Here is an 18,033-nt window from a genome sequence, read left to right as displayed (position 1 = left end):
AAAGATCACCAGCAAGGGTACGAGAAAGGCACAGAGTCACCGTCTCCTGAGCAGAGAGTTGGTCTCTGTTTTTAGAAGATGCTGTATTACAGTGAGATCCCCTTATAATGTCCTGCAAAAGGGGCTCTTGGCCCCCGGAGAGCCTACAGAGAACCTTGGGTGGTTTAACAGAAGCTTCATTTCATCATGCAAACTCTCCAGCAGCAAGCTTTTAGCAAAGGCCTGGGAAGAGTACTGTGTGAAATTATCATAAAGGCTATTTTATTCCATTTGCATTTTACATGCCGTTTGTCCGCTGTTAAAGCTTTGCCTCTGCGGCACATCCGTCTCCACTTTCCTCTCTGGACTCCAGCCTGACTGTACTCTGGTTTTATTCTTCCCAGCTTAAGTGAGAGCTTTTTCATGGTGAAAGGAGCAGCCCTCTTCTTACAACAGGGAAGCAGCCCTCAAGGCCAGCGGAGTCTTCAGCATCCCCACAAGCATGCAGGTAAATTGAAGTTCGGACACTGGAACCTATTTTCTGTGCAACAGAGGAACCTTCCATTACTGGTGGTGAACAGTTTGCAGGTTGTCAAGGCCAGAGAAATAGTGGAACACAGGTTTGTAACTGGTGCAGGTAGAAGCTCTTCCCTCGAGCGGACAGGCTGTGCGTGTTTTCCAGGTGGCACTGGCAGCTGGCGACCCTTTTGAGCACGTGTCTACGTGAGAAGTAAGGTGGTCAGCCACGTTCTGTGTGGATGTAAAGATGTACTGCTCACGGTTTATGAGTTCACTGCAGGTTTTAAGTTCCAGTATGACTTTTTTGTTTTTTGTGAGGAAGATCAGCCCTGACCTAACACCTGCCAATCCTCCTCTTTTTGCTGAGGAAGACTGACTGGCCCTGGGCTAACATCCATGCCCATCTTCCTCCACTTTATATGGGACGCGGCCTCAGCATGGCCTTACAAGCGGTGCGTCGGTGCGCGCCCGGGATCCGAACCCGGGTCGGCAGCAGCAGAGCGCGCACACTTAACCACTACGCCACGGAGCCAGCCCCCAGTATGCCTTTTTAACAAATGCTCTATAACACGTTATAGCCACGTTATATGTTATGCCTTGAGCATAACCACCTTGGGGTGCTGTATACCTGGTGTGGGGACTGTTGTCATTTCTCCAAGCGTTTGGAAAACTCACTTGGGGGATTTCTTCATGAGCTTTCGGCACGCACTGGGGTGGGAAGTCTTTATTCTTTGACGGTGGATTTGGTTTTTGGAAGTAGACAAAAGTGATAAAGTAGGGATCAGACCGAGTATTAATTTAGGTCCAAAAGCAGACAAATAAGAAATGCCTTTATATAAAGTAATAAGATTGGTTTTCTTAGGCAACTTGACTCTGAAGCCGAAGGCAATTTGAAAAGAGGAATTCAGAAAACGTTTGCATATAAGTGAATCTTGGTCATAGGTGGACAGCCTCTCCAGGCACTTCTGGGATGGGCCGCCCAGGTCTGAATGTGAGCTGGAATGGCCTCTGGCTCTCAACAGCAACCAGCAATTGGGGCAAGTTTTCTTGTCATTGGGATCATTTTGCTTGTTTAACCTCAAGTCACCCAGCCTCATTTTGGATCTGAGTGCCTTGGTTAAAAGTTCATATCTTACAATTTATAGCAAACCCCAGACTCATTCAATATTTTCACATATTGATATTTGTAATCAAGATTTAGGTCTGTTTTATTTTTTTTATTTTTATTTTTTTTAAAGATTTTATTTATTTATTTTCCCCCCAAAGCCCCAGTAGATAGTTGTATGTCATAGCTGCACATCCTTCTAGTTGCTGTATGTGGGACGCGGCCTCAGCATGGCCGGAGAAGCGGTGCGTCGGTGTGCACCCGGGATCCGAACCCGGGCCGCCAGCAGTGGAGCGCGCACACTTAACCGCTAAGCAATGGGGCCGGCCCTAGGTCTGTTTTAAAGCTAAGAAAATAGTCATCCTGCACAAGGAGGCAGTGTGGTTTGGGGAAAGAATATTTGCTTGGGAGCCAGTCAGACTGGCTTCTGATCCCAGTTATGCAACTTCCTGTGCTGTCATAGTCGACCTCTGAGCCTGAGTTTCCTTGTCCTTACAATGGGCATCAAATACCCGTACCTCAGATGATACAGAATTTAAAATTTTTGCAAGTAACATGCTTACGTCATAGGTGCTCAGCGTAGGGTAGCTATGATTATTACTACACTGACTTCTATTACAATAAAACTATAAACAGAACCTTCATTCTTGAATTCGCTCATGGTTCTGCCCTGCTAGGAATTTAACCATTGTTCCTGTCTTAACCATAACACATACAACAAAGTGAATGCTCAGGCTTTGTTCACTGAGTATAAAATATAAAATGCCTCCTCCCTTTAATTCAAACAGTATTTTCATACTGTGTGTGAGCTTGGGGAAGTAAGTGCAACACCATTTTGTAAAAACCCTAAGTCAAGCTGCTTCATGCATCTCTGGAATGTACACAAGAGTAGGAGGAAGCTGCTGGCTTGTTGGCTCTTTCTGCCCCTGAGGTCTGGAATGGCGGGTAAGCTGACAAAGGCAGAGGGACCACAGACTGTCCACGGATGCTCAGTAAATGACCCTGCGGCAGGCACAGACTAGACTGTATGTCACTTCCTTTTTTTCTGGAATTACTGTCCAGTCCCCTGGATGACCCACCGTCCTGTCAGTAATCACCATGCAGAGCTGAGTACAATTGCGGGTTACTTCTGTCCCTGTGAAAGTAATTCCGTTCGTTTCAGCCCGTCCAGTCAATCTGAGACTCTTTCTGGGGCCTATGCTGTAGGCTCGTAGTCTCTGATTGTTTTGCAAGTGCTCTGTGAACGCTTCAAAGTACAGAGACTGCAGATGCCGTGCTGGAGCTGGGGTGTCTGTCTGTCAGCAGTCCCACTGACAGGAGTCTATCTGTGTGGAAAATGTCCTCTTCATTTAGCCATTCATTTCATTAGGCATTCATTCATTCATTCATTTCATTCACACAAGGGGCTTGGTTTTGCTTCATCTGTGTGCTCCTGTGACTGGGAGTGGATGGTGGTAGGGCCCAGGCAAGCCGAGAACTGGCCGAGGTGGTTGTGTGCTGTCGTGGCATAGGTGACACAACAGGGGAGGGCGCTGTTAGGCTGAGGAAGGGGATGGGGAGCTCCATGTCCTTCTTTAAGGTGAACCATTGCCTCCAAAGCTTTCCTTCTAGAAAGCGGTGCCTATGTAGGTTGTTTTACACAGTGAATCCTATAGCGGAGAGAACAGGCAAGGGGCAGGCTTCTAACCACCTGATTTCCCTCTGAGGCAGGAAGTGCAATTTGGACGTCAGTCTGCCCTAAAATTTAAAAGATGCTTCTGCAAAAGGAATGAATCCAATGTATTGATCCTTCTGGGGTTCTCAAACATTTTTTTTTTTTTATAATTTTATTTATTTATTTTTCCCCCCAAAGCCCCAGTAGATAGTTGTATGTCATAGTTGCACATCCCTCTAGTTGCTGTATGTGGGACGCGGCCTCAGCATGGCCGGAGAAGCGGTGCGTCGGTGCGCGCCCAGGATCCGAACCCAGGCCGCCAGCATTGGAGCGCGAGCACTCAACCGCTAAGCCACGGGGCCGGCCCCTTCTGGGGTTCTAATTGTGATCTATAGGGTAATTTTTTTTAAAAGATAATTCTGTTTCTTTGGGGTGTTACACAAATCGAAATTAATACAGATTTTTCCATGAGTTATTCCTTGCACTTTCTTCTAGACCAGCATCTTTACAGATGTGCCTTTTCTTCAGGAAGAAACCCATGCAAACATTTTAAAAGTACAAGCTAGGAAAAAAGTCGTGGTAGGGTCACACTTGCTACTCACTAATTGTGCAGCCCAGTGAGGCGGCCCCTCTGCCTGGAACGCACAGCCTTTCCTCAGCCAGGTTGATCCCGCATGGCCGTGGGGACTTGCCACCCCTGAGAAACTGTCCTCCCCTTACTCTATTACAGGACGCCCCCTGGACCCCGGGCCCACTCAGAGAGGTTCAAGAGCTGACTCTGGATTGATTACTGCCTCTTGTAAATAACCAAGGGAAAATGAATAATACATAATGTTTAGCAAGAAAAGAGAAAATGACAGATTGCTGTCTACTCAGGTTATTTCTCTGGGCACCTGACACGTACTTGCTGTCTGTAAAGTCACTTAAACATGTCGCCTCCTGGTTATAGAAGTAATATCTGTCTCTTATGGGAGACGCAGAAGAATTTAAAGAGGAAAAATGACACCCAGTCCTTTTTCTGTCAGACCAACTCTTAGCAAATCCCCTACTCCAGCCATGTCTGTGGTTTCTGCTGCCCTAACCTGCAAAGTAACGTTTGCTTGAATTTCGTAACATTTCTCCTCTAGGTTTGTCTGTTTTCCAAGTTTTGTGTTAAAAAACCCATATTGCAAGTATTTCAGAAAATAAAAGCAACATTTAAGAACAGTAAGCTCTGTCTTAGCCATCATTGTCACACAAGGACGTTCAGGAGTGGAGTAAGAGAACTCGAGACTTGGTGTTTGTGATGTTTCTCCTGTGGTGGAGGTAGAGAGATTTTAACTTCTAAGTCTTCTTCCAGGCCCTTAAAATCAGCCTCTCATAGGATTCTGCCTGGAAAGCAGGTGGGTGACCTTTTAAACATCTTTCATTGGTCCAACAGGTGACTTGCCCCAACATCTTCAAGTAATGATCAACCTTCTGCGTTGTGAAGATAGAATCAAGCTGGTAAGAAGAGACGAGAGTGGCAAGTTTTAATTTTTAATTGTGGAATTTGGTAGGGAATTATCCATGAGCAATGATGGGGTGGGCGTGGTTATGTTATAGTAAATTCTCCCAAATTGCTCACAAAAGCCAAAGCCAGGTTTGCCCCTCAGTCCCCAGAAGGTCCAGAGAAAGGATGTGTCAGGCCTCTGTCAGTCTGGCTAAGTTGGAATATTCATTCTCTGGATTTTATTTGTTCACCCATTGAGCACCCTGCGGGGGTCTCCTCTGAGCCAGGCGTTGTCTCTCGTGCTGGAGATAAAAATGAGACGTGGCTCCTGCTCTTAAGAATCTCGTCTTAATCCCTAAACCCATGGCGGGGGCGGCGGGGGGGGGGGTAGATAACAAAAGCCCTTCATCTTGGTTTGGTGAAGAAAGGGCCGCCACCTCGAGAGGCAGGCCGGTGACGGCCTCTTTGCCCATCTAGGCCGTGCGCTTGGAGAGTGCCTGGGTGGAGCGGGTCCGGTACCTGGTGGTGGTGGACAGCAGCGGGCGCCAGGACACGGAGGAGAGCATCCTGCTGGGCGTCGACTTTTCCAGTAAGGAAAGGTGAGTCTGCTGGGACGGTGGGTCCTTCTGCAGTGGGGACAAGAGTTGCTGCTAGAGACAGGTTTCCGTGGTCCCGTATCCACGGGAGATGGCGGTGGGATGCGTGATGGTAGGTGGCAGGATGATCAGGCACTGGGGACAGTAGAGCACGCCACATCAGCTCTTGTGTGCCGGGAGCTTGCTAGATCCAGTGTCTGCTCAGAGAGCTCAGGGTCTGCTGAGAGGGTAGAAAAGTTACACTGTGCTCAGAGGGTGAACACTGGGTCCTGTCGAGGGTGCTCTGGAAGAGGGCACCTTAGCCAGGATGACTTTCTGAAGGAGGTGACGGCTGTGTGAACACCCAAGGACGGGCAGGAGCCAGCGAAGTGAAGCAGGGAGGACGCATTCCCGGCGGACGGGCCTGTATAGAAGTATGTGATTGATGGGCATCGCACCAGGCACCTCATCCAGTATTGATCCCCCATGGATTCCCAGGTGCTTGTTGACAGGTCCTGGGTCAGAGGCTTGAAGAGAGGTTTGGAATTTCCCCATAACTGGAGGCCAAGTTAGTTGTATCACAGGCCCTATTATGTGTGGGAAATGAGGGTGAACGGCTTAATCTGGGATACGTTAATGCAGTGAGATCATTGCAAAACCTGAATTTGTTAAAAGTGGATTAAAGTAGACTCCCTTTCTTCATCATTTGTTGATCTACTCATTCATTAAGCAAACAATCGATTTGCATGTTCTTGCATATGAGGCAGGAGGCTAGGCCCAGGTAAACAAAGCAGCAACAGTACACACAGTTCCCGACCTCAGGGAGCCCCTAAGCTCAGCAAGGAAGAGAGTCAGAACCAGATATGGGGCGATGGGCTCAGTGATGGAGAGACGCGCGGAGGTTGTGGAAACACAGGAGAGGGCTGGACGTAGAGAGGGCAGGCGAGAGGCCTTCTGGAGCACGTGACAGCTAAGCCGAGTCTTAAGGGATGAGTGGGCAGCTGGGCAAGTTCAGGTAGGGGAGAGCAGGGGGTTGCATTTGAAGAGCATTTCAGGCAGAATTGATAGCAGAAAAAAAGAGCCATAGCAGCGATGAATTCCTATGGGAGAGCTGCTGTTAGTCACACGCTAGTGACCAAGACTTGGTTGCTCGTTACAAGTAAATGACTAAAAAGGGAGGACCTTGCTTTTATGACTTTGTTCCTGGTAGGTAATAGCATGAGAAAGTTTTCTGCGGCATGCTGGGAGATAAATATGAGCAGGCATCAGTGGCCTTGGGCTGGTTGGGACATCTGGGTCTGGAAGAATATGTAGCAGGACATGTCCTGGGAGTTGAGCTCCGAAGAGCTGCCTCGGAGCCTGGAGGGCCCGGTACTTGATGTCGGGGTACCCCCAGGCAGATGCTCTCAGAAAAGGGCAGCCCCATCTTTTGGGCCGTTATCAGTGTGGCTGTGAGGCAGAGAGGCGTGGAGTGTTCGACAGTGTTGCAGGTATATTTTTTCTGCGAGTGATTCTCCAGCCTTTCTGCGTTCTCTCGGGGCAGGGACTTCCCTCACCAGTGTGGTCCATTCCTATAATGCTTTCCGGCCCCGAACTGAAATCTGCCTCCCTCTCGAATGTGCCCATCATCTCAGCCCAAACTGCTGGAGCCTCGTAGAAATCTGACCCCCTCCCAGTCATCTCTGTGGCTTCAGTTGGAGAGCACAGTGCAGTTAACAAAATATCTCAGTAATGTCTCATTTAACCCTTAAATTGCCTTGTGGGGTCGGTCGCCCTACCTCATGTTTTACACATGAGGAGTCAGAAGTTGAAGTGGTTACACCAAGGCCATCCTAGTAGCAGAGCTGGGACTCACAGTCGGGGCTGTGACTGCAGACCTGCAGTGTAGACCCCACGCACTCGTTCCCTCTCATGGACATGCTGTGGTTCTCCATACCCACCATTCATTAATTCATTCATAGACCTGTTAGCGCTTTCCGTGTGCCAGGCACCCTGCCAGGTGCTGAGGCCGTATCCATGAGAGAGACCAACCTGGCCGAGCTCATAGTCTAGAGGTTGTGGACGTGGCATTAGACCGGGCACACGCACTCCAAGTTCATTGTTTACCAACCAGAGTAGACAGATCCAGGTGCGCGGTGTCTCCCGCACTCTGAGCCGCCCTGCCCTGCCTTTGCCACCCCCCAGCACCTGCCTTCGGTTCTCCCGGGGCGCCCTCTCCCTGGGGTCCTCTTGCCTCCGCTGCATACTCTGCTATGAGGCCAGCGTCCCCTCCACTGTCCGAGCCTGAGCCACCGCCTGCCTGCGGGCGCCAACCCCGAGGCCAGTGCTGGTGTCCTGTAGTTGGGGAGGTGGGTCGAGGGGCTGCAGAGGGTGTGCGGGGCGTCAGAGGGGAGTGGGAAGTGAGTGGACCTTCCTGCTGGGCATGATGCAGCTGTCCTCGGCGCCCAGGCATGTGGGGGCTGGGCCTGGGCGTTCTTCTGTAGCTTCCACACGCCCAGGCTCCAGGGGCTTCTGTTCATCCCTGCCTTGAAAACAAAGCCCTGGTCGTTGCTGAAGCTTTTGGCCTGCTGAGAGCATGATATACTTGTTTTCCTAAAGTCCTGCCGAGATTTTGTTTCTTTATTCCAAAAAAAAAAAAAGACAGAGAGATGAGCATTGCCCCCGGAGGGCGAGTTCAGTGGCTTCCCAGTGAGAGGGAGCCCAGGTGCAGTGTTAGAGCGCATGTCAGATGGCCTGGCCGCAACAGGGGCAGGGTTCTCATGTCCACACCTGCTTCCTTGGGAGACCAGAGCAGCCACTCCGCAGGTTCCTTCCTGGATTGATGTATTGTCCGATTCGGAAACACTCTGGGTGCCGCGAGCTGTCCTCTCCATGTTGGTGTTTCGTGGTCTGTAAAGGACTTCCACGGTGCGTCTCCTGCCTGCACCCCGAGTCCTGACGCACCTTCTCTGTCCCTGCTGTGCCAGCCCCAGGGGCTTGGCACTGCCGTCTTCTCCTAGAGTTGCCCCCACCTACTTGATCCTTCATGGTCATTCTTCCTCTAGAAGACCCAGCTCCCTGACTGCGTATCCCTTCCCTGCTTCCCATCTGTGTAGACCCACAGGCCCTCCTTCATTGTAGAAATTTCACTGTTAATTGCTACAGGACTAGTAGAGACGCAAAAATACAGATGAGGGGACGGTAGGGAACTTGCAGAGTTGTTACAGTCACGTCGTGCTCCCTGCCCCGTGCTCTATGACTCCGGGGTGAAACCCTGCATGGAAGTCCTCCATGGGCTTCTGCCCACCACGTGTGGCACTCAGGCTCTTCCCTGTCCCTGCGATCGGGGAAGCCAGGTTAGATGCGGCCTTTGTTTCATCAGGACAGTTTCGTCTCTGGCCCCTTGGCCTCCGCCTGCCCTGGAAGGACCCCTACTGCCCTGGGCCTTTGGCCCCCCAGTCCTGTGCTCCTTGGAGCTCTCTGTGCCGATTCTTCTCCCCTCTGTCAGTCCCTGGCGTGGGTCCCTGGGCTTCCTGCCTGTCGGTTTGGGACTCTGAGGGCCCCTCCTTAACTCTCCCCAGTGCTGACACAGCCGAGTACCTCTGTAGCTCTGAGTCTCAACATGAATCTCATTTTGCAGCTCTACAGAGGAAATGCATCAAGACTGGGTAGGAGTGCAGGGTGGGACCTAAGAATTTGCCTAACACAAAAGGCGTCTAATTTGACCCGAAGGGCCTGAAACTACCTTCCTCACAGATACAGAAGCAGAGGGTGGAAAAGAGTCCCAAGTGGCTGCATGGCCGCCAGTGCCCTGGAGGAAGAGCTGTTCTCTGAGCCCCAGAGCTCCCGTCTGCCCAGGCGCACGCTGGGCAGTTACTCCCTGGGGGGGCTTAGGTGGCGGCAGAGATGTAATGTAAGCTCAAGATCCCTGGAGGTTGTCGGAGCTGGCCGTGGCAGTCAAAGCGGTTTCTCACAAGCTGACTCGTTCTTAAGTGCCTGAAGAATTGTCATAATAATCTGAGGAGACCCCCTGATACAGCCCTTTCCTTCCCGCTGTGTTTTTCAGCGGCGCCAGTCTCTAAAGTTAAGTATCATTTCACTGTCAGGATGGGCAAAACAAATAGACTAAGCTAGTTTTTAAAACGGCAGCTGCATGAAAGGTACAGATCCAGAGGTCAGAACTGAACTCCAGTAATGGCCTTGGCACAGTCCCCTCCCCCGTCATCCCAGCACAGGAGCCTGGAGTTGGCTGCCACTACTCACCTGTGTCCCCCAGAGTGCATGTGGTCTGTGCCAGGGGTGCGCCAGCCATCAGCGGCTTTACCCCCTGCTGCAGTGTGGGCGTGTGGTCAGCCAGTTGCTCCTTGTGCCCTGAGCCGCAGCTGAGACCTGGTGTTTGTGTAGCTGCTTCCACACCAAATGGTGGGGTCAGAGGACCCTGTGACTGTCTCCAAGTGGAGGTCACTGGTGACTCTCTCTAGTGGGGCCATCCCAGACCCGTCTCTTCTAGAATTCAGTGGTCAGCGGGCCCTAGAGACAGCCTGAGAGCTTCTCTCAGATACTCAGTCACCAGCTGGACCCTGGTCAGGTGGTGGTCCCCATTGTGAGCTGGACAGGCTGGAAGACGCAGGGGGAAGACTGTGCTTGTAAGTGGGTGGACCCTGAATGTAGACTTCTTCTGTCTTCCCGCATAGTAAAAGCTGTACCATTGGGATGGTTCTCCGACTGTGGAGCGACACGAAAATCCACCTTGATGGAGACGGGTGAGCAGAGTCGTTAAAAGATTCTTTTCGGTGTAGACTTTGAAACACCAGTTGGGTTTGGGCGTCGTCGGATAATCATTAGTAACACAGTCACACGTGTGACTTGTGTATTACGTCAGGAGAAAGAAGATTGCCCTCCAGTGAGCCACACGAGGAAGGGCACGTTGTGGGCATTCTATAAGGGAATTTGGGTCGCCGAGTATCAGCGTAAGCGTTGCAGGAGATCTGCTGTGTGAAGTTCAGGAACAGCAGTAAACTGGCATTCGTTCATTTACCTTCATTTGTTCAGTGGATATTCACTACCTGCCCTCCATATGGGGCCGGCCCCTGAAAATTCACAGATGAACATGACACAGCAGGAGCTCGCAGCACTTGGGGGGTGTGGAGAAAGACATGCAACCGACAGGAACAACAGTGCTTCAGGAGCAAAATGTACATAACAGAACTTGGGGAGCTGTGGTTTGGCCTGGGCAGGTAGACAAGAGACGAAGGGCCATCCAGATTCCACATGCCTTTGCTTCTGGGGGTTGGAGGAGGCAGGGTACTGCCAAGAGTGGAAAGAAGCAGAAAAGGAAATTGTCCCTCCACTAGAATGCCAACAGTAAAAGTTATGTTGCCTCGTAGCTAGAATTGGGAAGGGAAAATAAAAATTTGATTTATTAAAGATGTTTTGATTTATTGAGATTATGGTCATATTTTTCGTTTTCCATTAATATATTTTCCATGCAATTATAAAAACACAGATGGGATATATGGGGTGGGAAGTGGCGGGTGGGCTGGGATTGTTGCAGGAACCTAAAAGAGATGGTGTCTCATGCTCTTGGTGCTTTCGCACCTGTTGGGTTTCAGTTTTTGGTAGACCCCGCCTTGCTGGGTTAACAACAAGTCTTCCGGATTTGAGAACATCTTTTTTTTGCTTCTGCCAGTGTCTCTGACACAGCGGGCCTGTGGTCCTTCATCAGACAGCATGAGATACACTCGTCCTTAGGGTGTCCTGCCCCCGTTGTCTCCTGGGTGTGGTTATGGGGTCTGATGTCTCCCCACGGGACCTTTCTTTCTGTTTGTCTTTCTCAGCGGATTCAGCGTCAGCACAGCAGGAAGGATGCATGTCTTCAAGCCCGTGTCTGTCCAGGCCATGTGGTAAGTGTGGTTTTAGGGACTTTTAACTCCTTAGAAATGTTTTCCTAGCTGACGGCACGAATAGAAAAACCCCTTTCTACTTAGAAGCTTATTTAGGTGTGTTTATTTTGTGTGTAAGGCAAAATATACATAACAAAATTCGTCATTTTAACCATTTTTAAGTGTATGATTCAGTGGCGTTAAGTATATTCACATTGTTGTGCAACCATCACCACCATCCATCTCCAGAACTTTTGCATCATCCCAAACAGAAACTCTGTCCACATTAAACACTAACTTCCCATCCCCTCTCCCCGCAGCCCCTGTGAACCTCTGATCTGCTTTCTGTCTCTATGAATTTGCCTATTCTAGGTCCCTCATGTAAATGGATTCATATTTCTCCTCCTGTCTGGCTTTTTTCACTCAGCATAATGCTTTCAGGGTTCTTCTGTGTTGTAGCTTGTCAGAATTTTATCCCTTTTTAAGGCTGAATAATATTCCATTATACAGATAGACCAGTTTTTGTTTACCCACTCACCTGTTGATGGACACTTGGGTTGTTCCCCGCTTTTGGCTATTGTGAATAGAGCTGCTATGAACATTGGTGAGCAAAGTGTCTGAGTCCCTGCTTTCAGTTCTTTTGAGTGTATACCTAGAAGTGGAATTTCTAGATCGTATGGTAATTCTGTGTTTAACTTTTTGAGGAACTACCAAGCTGTTTTCCACAGAGGCTGCACCATTTTGCCTGCCCCGCAGCGGTGCACAGGGGTTCCAGTTTCTCCACATCCTAGTCAATGCTTGTTATTTTTCGTGTTTTTTTGTAATAGCCAGCTTCATGGATGTGAAGTGGTATCTCGTGATGGTTTTGATTTGCGTTTCTCTCATTAGTTAACGCTGAGCATTGCTTTGTGTGCTTGCTGGCCATTTGTGTGTCTGGAGAAATGTCTGTCTTGTCCTTTGGTCACTTAATTGGGTTGATTTTTTTGTTGCTGAAGGTGTGTTGTGTTTACATATGTACGGTTCCTCTTGACAATGTCATTCCAGCATAAATTCACTTACTCACTGTACCCAGCACACGGTAGGCATTCAGTTCGCTCCCCGAAGGGGAACAGCACTCTGCTAGGCACTCAGCATCTAGGGAGGCATCAAATGGACATAATTCCTGTCCTCGTGGGGTTTAAAGTCTTTTGAGGGACGTGGCCATAAACACACAAGCAAAGTCACATGTTGGTGACACCGAGGGGAGCTGGGAGGGCGTTCCCACAGGGTGCCAGGCCTGGGATACTCACTGCAGGTGCAGGGGCCTGGGTAGGGGTAGGGCCTCCCTGGACATTCTGCTTTAGGGGTGAGGTAGAGGCTGTATTGGGTGAAATAAGTCACATCCAGAGCTTCTCGAACCCTGGCACACACATTTCAGAGCCTTCCTTGTCCCTGGAGGTTGCACACACCACTCATGCAGCAAACCCAGCACAACAGTCTCTCTCGAATCATCTGGAAAAGACTCAGGAGAAAGCTGGTGGTGTCTGATGAGAAGCATTCTGCCCAGTGTTTCAAAATGATTACTCTTTTCTCTGGAAGAGTGCGAGTTATGCAGAATTCTCCCACGGGCCATGAGTTAATATCGTGCTTCATTTTTCCCTCTGTTGCTCCACGCTGCAGTCAACTCAGGATCATTTTGAGCAAAATCATGGAATGAGAATTCTTTAGATGTCCCAGGTGTTTCTTTCTGGCCCTGGATAATTTGGTATCTCTTTCTCTACAGGCGAGTAAAAAATAGGCCCACGTGGTTTTCCAAAACTTCAGAACGAGGACTAAATTTAGTAAACATTCAGCTCAAGTTTGTTCCCTCAACCAGCCTAGAGAGAGGACAGATATGTACGACGGGGAAAAGTGGAGTGGACGGCAGGTTTTTATACCATTGTTGAGCTACTCTCTGATAACTCCATCCCAGGCTTCACCGACACCTAATTCACCGAGAAATTTTCAGCCTCTATTTTTGTAAAAAGAAATGAAACAAGGATGACTAAATTGCCCATTACCGTGTACTTTTTCTGTATTGTTTCTTCTGCCCCACTCGGCCTCCCCAAACCTCTTCTTCATTTAGTTCATCTATTAAAATGAGTTTCTAGAATTCCTTTCCTTAGGAAATCTAAGCACCTAAGCTATTACAGCATTGATGGGAGCAGGTTAGAAAGTAAGTTATTTAGAATGCAGTACGATGTCTCTGCTGCATGTTGAAGACTCTTTCCTCCTAACTACTAGGCTTCGTCATGGTTCCTGTGTTCAAGGTGACCACATCAGGAGTAAATCTTAATTCTTGGGAGTGAATGGATGGAATGTACGGTGGCATGTGAACCAGCCTGGGTGGGAGAGTTGTGAAGTTTTTTGTCTCCTTTTTGGGAGTGGGGAAGGATGTTCTGTCTGCTTTTGGGTTTAATGCGTATGTCCCGGAGACCAGCTGTGTCACCTAGCAGGCTATGAGTTTCAGGCTGCCTTTGTTCACCCTCATGACTTTTTTGGTAAGACCCTCTCCAGTAGCGAGTCCTTTATGAACTGCCCTTCCCCGCCCTGTTTTAAACCCTTTGTCGAGGGGAAACCCAGCCCTCCTTGTGCATCCCCAGGCCTTGACCGTCTCCCCCTCCTCACCCCAGGTCTGCCCTGCAGGTCCTTCACAAGGCCTGCGAAGTGGCACGAAGGCACAACTACTTCCCCGGGGGCGTGGCTCTCATCTGGGCCACGTACTACGAGAGCTGCATCAGCTCCGAGCAGAGCTGCATCAATGAGTGGAACGCCATGCAGGACCTGGAGTCCACACGGCCCGACTCCCCGGCCCTGTTTGTCGACAAGTAAGTTCGGCACCTCCTCGCCCACACCCGCCCTCGCCCCGTGCCCGCCCCTGCATCTGCACAACATCACACCTTCCCTGTAGCCCTTTGATTGAGGGCCACCTCTCAGAACCAGCATTTCGAGCAGGGGTTCCTAACCTGCAGCCCATGGGTAGTCTTTGGCTGGGGGAAGGGTCTGTGCCCACCACCCCCCTTTAAAAATCATAGACAAATTTGGGTGTGAATGCCTTTCTGGGGAACAGCTCCATACCTTCCATCAGATTCTCAAAGGAATATGTGGCCCACGTACTTCACCAGCTCTTGGGCAGTGCTCTGGGATCTGGCCTTCCCTCTTTGGGTTCCCAAAGACTTAATCTGCAAAGCCTCTTCCTGACCGCTCTTGGGAGCATTATGAACATGACGTCTGGTTCTTTGGATCCCAGAACACAGCTGCACCAACACAGGCCAAGGGCAGTGCAGTGGTGGCCGTAGAGGTAACAACAGTGAATCAAGTGGCCCGTGTCACGGGCTCACCAACAGAGACCCTTCTTCCCCCAGAATGTTTGTTCCTCTGGGACACTGCACTGAATGAGGAGAGGATCAGAAGCCTCAAAGAAATTTATGAGAAGGATGGGGAGGAATGATAGTTGTCTTTGAGTATATGAAGGGGCGTCATGTGGAAGGATTGCCTGGGTCCGTGTGGCCCCTAAAAGTCAAACCAGGGCTGATGGGTAGAAGTTTCAGGGAAATACATACATTTCCATGTAAGAAGGAGATAATGGGAGCCGGACACAGTTGGGACTAGGGGCTGCCTCTGTACGCAGTGACGTCCTCACACCCAGACATGTTCAAGCAGAGACAGAGGGTCCAGTGGCATGGTGGTGTTACCCTGGCGGTCCCAGCATCCTGCCCCGAGAGTCTGGTTCCTGCAGGACCTGAAGGAGGAGTGTGCTTCCCAACCGTTGTTTGTCCTCTTGACCTGCTCTCTACTTGATGACTCCTGTGGAGTTCTGGACACAGGGGACTTCTCTGTCCCTGTCCCTGTCCCCTACCCCCAAGAACATGCACACCAACAAGTCAGCTCTCTGAGTCCAAGCCGTGTTACGTGTAGCCCAGGAGCATCTGGTGTTTCTGTGAACGTTGACCTCAGGCTTCCTGTAGTTCGCGTTCCTGAATGCCATTTCTTTCTAGGCCAACCGAAAGGGAAAGGACCGAGCGCCTCATCAAAGCCAGACTCCGGAGCATCATGATGAGCCAAGACCTAGAGAATGTGACCTCCAAAGAAGTAAGAGAACTCTTCCCCTCTTAGCAGGCCAGAGGCCCCGCGGTGGTCGTTGGTCTTGTTGCCCAGAGAGCAGCAGAGGGCTTAGCGGGAAGAGCGCAGGCCTTACAGTCAGACTCCAGGTTGGATCCAGCCCTGCTGGGTACCAGCTATGAGGCCTTGAGCAAATTTCCTGACTCTGAACCTTTATGAGACCACAGATGCACCGAGAAGCGTCTCTGGTTAGCGCTCTCTCCTCTTCCCCCATCTCCTTGTGTTCTACTTTGGATATAGCAGCCTCTTATTTCTGACAGGATCACAACTTACCAGCAGGTTACTAACCCTGGACCGCCTTCCATCTGCCTTTTAATGTTTTTCCAGATCACTTTTTTTCTTTTTTCAGTTGCTTTTTGTTGAAAAAAATACAATGAATTATAGTAATAGCTTAAAGTAAATAGATCTAAGAAGTTGAAGTGGCCATTTAATTTTTATTAGTTAATACACTTAAAAAATCATATTGTTACCTTCCCAAAGCAAGATGAAACCGATTCTGCGTTTTCACTGTGATGTGTTTGATATTTAATTGTAAAAGTACAGGTGCCTTAAACGCAACAGAAAAGATCCCATGGGAATCAGATTCCTTATTTGGAATGAACTTCCCCAAGTCAGAATTCCTTGGAGGCTGAGTAGCCTGCATTCCCGCCACCCACGCATGTGCGCTGCGTGTGTCTAAATGCATATGTGCTTACTCGTGGTTGAGGGAGTTGGGGAGGGGTAGGAGACACCATTTTGAAAACGGCCACGGGTCGTGTTGTGACTTGACTTCTTTGGAGGAACTGTTTAGCAAATCACTTTTCCTAATATTTTCCACTCCACAGATCCGCAATGAATTAGAGAAACAGATGAACTGTAACTTGAAAGAATTCAAAGAATTCATAGACAATGAGATGCTCCTTATCCTGGGACAGATGGACAAGCCCTCCCTTATCTTCGATCATCTTTATCTTGTAAGAGGCACAGCGCATGGCCGCGTCTGGTTTGGGGGACATAAATCAGACCCTGATAGTCTGGAGCTTGCAGCAAGTCATGGGGGAAGGAATCTGAGTTACCACTGCAGCCTCCATCCTGACTATTATGGGAACTCCCCTCTTTGACCCCTTCTGGCCTGCAGCCTACTGGTTTGGAGCCTACTCCAGCCTGCTGGAGACGTGGCTCCCAGCTGAGCTGCAGGGATTGTTTGAAAGCTGTTTGGCACAACTGGCAACCGTTTTCCGACTCACCGCCTTTTGTCTTCCTCAGTCACCGACACAGGGGCCCCATCCACTTACCTCCAAATGGTTTATGGGCTAAAAACCCCAGTCAGTAACTGCAATTACCCCACGCTCGCCAAGCCCCAGAATCATGCCTAGGCATCCTGAGACAGGAGAAACGGTAGGGAAGATGGACCAAACACCTGACCGGTGGCTTTGCCTCTGCCTGTGCAGACAGCTGCTCTGTGCACTGCTCCCAGAGCCCGTTGAAGGAACAGGCCCTAGTAATACAACTGTGGCGGGTTGTGGGCGTTCCCTTCACCTCCATCTCTTGCTCAGATTTTCTTAAAGCTGTAAATCTCCCTAGAAGGCAACTGGCAAGTTTTCAGTCAGAGAGACTGTACAGGAAGGCCCGTTACTAAGGTTAGAGAGGCAGCGTGATGTAATGAAACTCATCGCCAGCCAAGTTCCCACTCCCCAGCCTGACCAGCTGTGTGACTGGGAGCAAGTCTCTGCCTCTTTTTGCCTTTATCCTATATCTCCGGGAATGATGACAGGATTAAATAAAATACATATTTAAAGCACCAAGTGCAGTTTCTGTAGGCACTAATCGATGGTAACCGTCGTTAGAGCAGAAATCACTTCCAGGGAAAGTTGAGGAGGTGTGTTTGCTGCTGAAGGCATGAACAATTTTGTTTTCTGCCTGTAGGAAGTAATTAATAATTCTCCAAATGTCATGGTATATATTTAATATATTAAATTAAATATATTTGATATATTAAATATATATTTAATGTATTTATGTGTATCAATCTCTCTCTCTGTTTAATGTGTATGTATTACAATGTATATAAACATGTGGGTTTGAAGCCTGGGATTTGAAGCCTGGGGTCTGTCTTCTCCCTGGGATAGTGATGTTTTGTTTTCCCTGGTGGAAATGAACAGCAGGCACTTGGGCCTGTCTCTCCACTAGGTGGTGATCGTGGCCGGAGGACACTCACAGCTTTAGTGGGGCTTTCTTATTTTTTCAGTGTGGTTTGGTGCTTTATGTCACTTTTTCCATGAGAGATACTAAAGGAATGTTAATGTTTGAGCCTCTCCCTCCAGTGTGAAAATACAGCGAGCACCCACACGTTGCCAGCTCCATTGCGGCCCCTGTAGCCCTGTGTCCTGAGGGGTCTGCCCTCCCGGGAAAGGAAGTGTAGGGGGAGACTAGGACCATCCCTTTGCTCTTTGTGACTCTGTTGTTTGCATTTCCTACAAGCAAAGTGGTAGGTTTTCCTCTGTTTTTTCCCTTCCGTGTCCTTTGCATGCTCAGATATGGAGGGTTTGTTTTTTTAATATCATTTTAAAAGTATTCATTTAAACATGTTATAGGAAATTAAGAAATATAAGTAAGTCTAAAGAAGAAAATTAAAAGCATTCCCAATTTCACAAATCTAGAGGTAGTCACCATTAACATGTTGATTTATTTATTTTTCTATCTCTTGGTTTTTTTAATGCATAGGTAGCTTCTTTAAAAAGAAAGAAAGA

General features: G+C 49.2%; 1 protein-coding gene across 7 annotated transcripts in view; it reads left to right on the top strand.

Annotated features, from left to right (window-relative positions):
* Positions 1–18,033, top strand: part of SSH1 (slingshot protein phosphatase 1) — a 60,875-nt gene that overhangs the window by 26,283 nt on the left and 16,559 nt on the right. For 5 of the 7 annotated variants that reach the window (XR_015549965.1, XM_087424050.1, XM_014787040.2 and 2 more), the window contains 8 exons: positions 384–487; positions 4,678–4,742; positions 5,206–5,327; positions 9,977–10,045; positions 11,120–11,185; positions 13,816–14,010; positions 15,181–15,274; positions 16,129–16,257. Coding sequence is in view for 6 of the 7 variants with exons in the window: in XM_087424050.1 (XP_087280176.1) it covers positions 384–487; positions 4,678–4,742; positions 5,206–5,327; positions 9,977–10,045; positions 11,120–11,185; positions 13,816–14,010; positions 15,181–15,274; positions 16,129–16,257 (844 nt within the window). In the remaining variant the exon portion in view is untranslated. Of the gene's footprint in view, positions 1–383; positions 488–4,677; positions 4,762–5,205; positions 5,328–9,976; positions 10,046–11,119; positions 11,186–13,815; positions 14,011–15,180; positions 15,275–16,128; positions 16,258–18,033 lie in introns of those variants that run through there. The other 2 variants (XM_087424052.1, XM_087424054.1) reach the window with 2 other exon arrangements.

Source organism: Ceratotherium simum, chromosome 35 (genome assembly GCF_057802395.1).
Source record: "Ceratotherium simum simum isolate JZ-2026a chromosome 35, ASM5780239v1, whole genome shotgun sequence".
Lineage (NCBI taxonomy): Eukaryota > Metazoa > Chordata > Mammalia > Perissodactyla > Rhinocerotidae > Ceratotherium > Ceratotherium simum.
Note: the sequence above shows the minus strand (reverse complement) of the source record. Positions and strands in the feature narration are given on the sequence as shown.